General features: G+C 50.6%; 1 protein-coding gene across 1 annotated transcript; it reads right to left on the bottom strand.

The window, feature by feature from the left end:
* Window positions 1-208: 208 nt before the first annotated feature.
* Window positions 209-2323, bottom strand: LOC112742813 (uncharacterized). The gene is made up of 2 exons (XM_025792051.1): window positions 2000-2323; window positions 209-1831 (listed from the first exon to the last, which is right to left on the bottom strand). The coding sequence occupies exons 1-2, from the start codon at window positions 2321-2323 to the stop codon at window positions 209-211; spliced, it is 1947 nt and encodes a 648-aa protein (XP_025647836.1).
* Window positions 2324-2617: the final 294 nt, after the last annotated feature.

A 2617-nucleotide genomic window follows, 5' to 3' on the forward strand; every position in this document is an offset into this window, starting at 1 on the left:
TATGTAACTTATTTCCAATATTAGTAACACATTTGACTTACATATCTTCTACGAGACGGATTTTTCTGCACTGAAAACCGACTAGTTAGCTAACCTATTACATCGTTTTTTCAAAAAAAAAAAAGGGTACAGAACATCGAACTAATAATGCAGCAGAACATATACCTAATAATGCAGCAGAACATAAAACCAGACATAACCATTTATTTCACCCTGCTTGGTTGGGTCCTCCGGCCTGTGGACAACTCCTCCGAGTGTGTCCGGGTTGCCTATAGAGGCCACATCTCTTGGGCCGGTTCAGATCTGCCTCATCCATATTGGTCCGTATTCGGGTGGAGCGCAGATGACTCTCCCTCGCACGCCTCAGAGTCGGGTCCGGTATAACAGTCGGCCCGTCAAAAGGTGGCCAGAATCCCTCCGGAATGGGAGGAGTGAATCCCATCTGATATACACTGAAAACAGAACTAAGACGATACACCGGGTGGACGTATGACTGCCAAGTAAGACGTGAGTAGGCACAGCATGCCAATGCGTGCAGACATGGGAAATAAAATGCCTGGAAGTATCCACAATCATAAGTCTGAGAACCCAGTGAGACCCTGTAGCTCCCCAGTGAGAAGAAACCAGTTGGAGTCGTCTCTGCCACGGTGTACTCCGAGTTATCTCTGTCGTATACAGTCACCGTGAAGCACCTAGACGTTTTTAAATTTGCCTCGATACACTTTACCAGGTATTGACTGAATTGTTGTCCGGTACCCAGCTGCGCCTGTGCCTCCCTCCCCTTGCGGATGAATAGTTCAGCCAACCTGCCATATGTGGCCTTCACCAGCGAGCACACAGGGAGGTTCCTGACACCCTTCAGGATTAAATTCACATACTCAGAGATATTGGTCGTCATGTGCCTGAATCTGCGCCCCTCGTCAGAATACTGTGTCCACAACGAATACTCAATCCTGTTTGCCCAGTCACACATCGCCGGGTTCTCAGAGCACAGAATGTCAAACCAGTAATCGAACTCCACTTCGGTCTTCACATATGCGGCGTTCACAAGAAGCCTACGAGCATCTTTGCCCTTGAAGGTGAGGGCGAAATTAGCTACTACGTGTCGAATGCAGAATGCACGGTATGCAGCCGGAGTTAGCCATCCCCCATCAGGAGACTCAAGGGCGGCCTTGATGCCGTTATGCCTGTCCGAAATGACTAGAATACCCGGCTGCGGTGTCACGTGCTGACAGAGGTGAGAGAGAAAGAAGGACCACGACTCAGCATTCTCACCCTCGACAAGTGCAAATGCCATGGGCAGTATGTTGGAGTTCCCGTCCTGTGCAATTGCGACAAGCAACGTTCCACCATACTTGACATATAGATGTGTGCCGTCAATACTCACCAACGGCTTACAATGATGGAATAACTCAATACAAGGTGGGAACGTCCAAAACAGCCTGTGAAAATAAGCTTGAGACTCATCGAGCTGTCCCCCAACTCGAACAGGGCATGTCCGAAGGACTGCAACTGAACCAGGCATGGTCAACTGGACTCCTAACACCCACCTAGGGAGCTTGTTGTACGACTCATCCCAGTCACCATATATGACAGCAACAGCCTTCTGCTTCGCCATCCAGACCCTCTTGTACGTCGGCCTGAATCCAAAGTGGGCAGCCGTGGCATTTTGGAGCACCTTGATGTTGACGGATGCATCAGCCCTCACCATTGGCATAATGAATGTCGATATGACATGATAATTCAATCTCCTATGGTCGCTGGAGATAGAGGTGGCGAGACACGTATGCGGTCCGTTGTACCGTTTCACTTCCCAGATGCCCTTGCGCTGCTGGAGACTCAACCGAATCAACCATGTGCACCCATTCCCAAACTCAGAACACTTTCCCACATACCGGCGATAGTCAGACTCAATTACCTTGTACTGTACCCCTCGGTGGATGCTGTAAGTCTTCACACTCAATAGGGCCTCATTTTTATCCTGGAACTGCTGACCAACCTGGAACTCTGTCATACTAGCAGACCCGTCTGCATCTCTAGCGCCAAATCCAGCTTGTTGCCCAGGAAGCCCATCCTGCCTCATGGCATCCAGGTCCAATGATGAAAAATGGGGTGGGTACTGTTGTGTGCCAGAACTAGATCCACCTGCGGCCCCTCTCGGGTCACTCGCTCCGAGGTCGTCACCACTGTCATCGGCAATCAGATCCGGCTCAACATCATTCTTTATCTGGATCATCACACAATCTGTCTCCAACACCCGCCGTTGTAGCACAATGTAATGAGGTCGGAAGATGTTCCCCTGTACCAACCTCGTCGCCGACATTGCCCCTAAGGTCAACAGCGAACGAAGGGGAGGCAACAAGCTGGGTCAGTGGCTCGTACGCAGGGACAGACGAAGAAGCAACGGCAGGTCTCGAACTAGAACCGGCCACCGTGGCTAAAGTGTGAGTATTCCGATTCGAACCCCCCGAGCTGGATACCACATCAACCAACTTTGCCAACAGCTCTGGTGTCCTGACCTCGGGAAACTGCCGGCGACAGTGATACATGACCTGCAGGTCCTCATCACTCCCGATCTTGAAACAGTCATACTTCACGGTATCTTGGAGCACCGTCG

This window comes from Arachis hypogaea, chromosome 14, assembly GCF_003086295.3.
Source record: "Arachis hypogaea cultivar Tifrunner chromosome 14, arahy.Tifrunner.gnm2.J5K5, whole genome shotgun sequence".
Taxonomy (NCBI): domain Eukaryota; kingdom Viridiplantae; phylum Streptophyta; class Magnoliopsida; order Fabales; family Fabaceae; genus Arachis; species Arachis hypogaea.

Coding starts and splice junctions, on each gene's coding strand:
- LOC112742813 (XM_025792051.1), bottom strand. CDS start 2,323: ATGTCGGCGACGAGGTTGGTACAGGGGAACATCTTCCGACCTCATTAC. Junction 1,832..1,999: donor CTAGTATGACAGAGTTCCAG/GTTGGTCAGCAG, acceptor TTGAGTCTCCAG/CAGCGCAAGGGCATCTGGGA.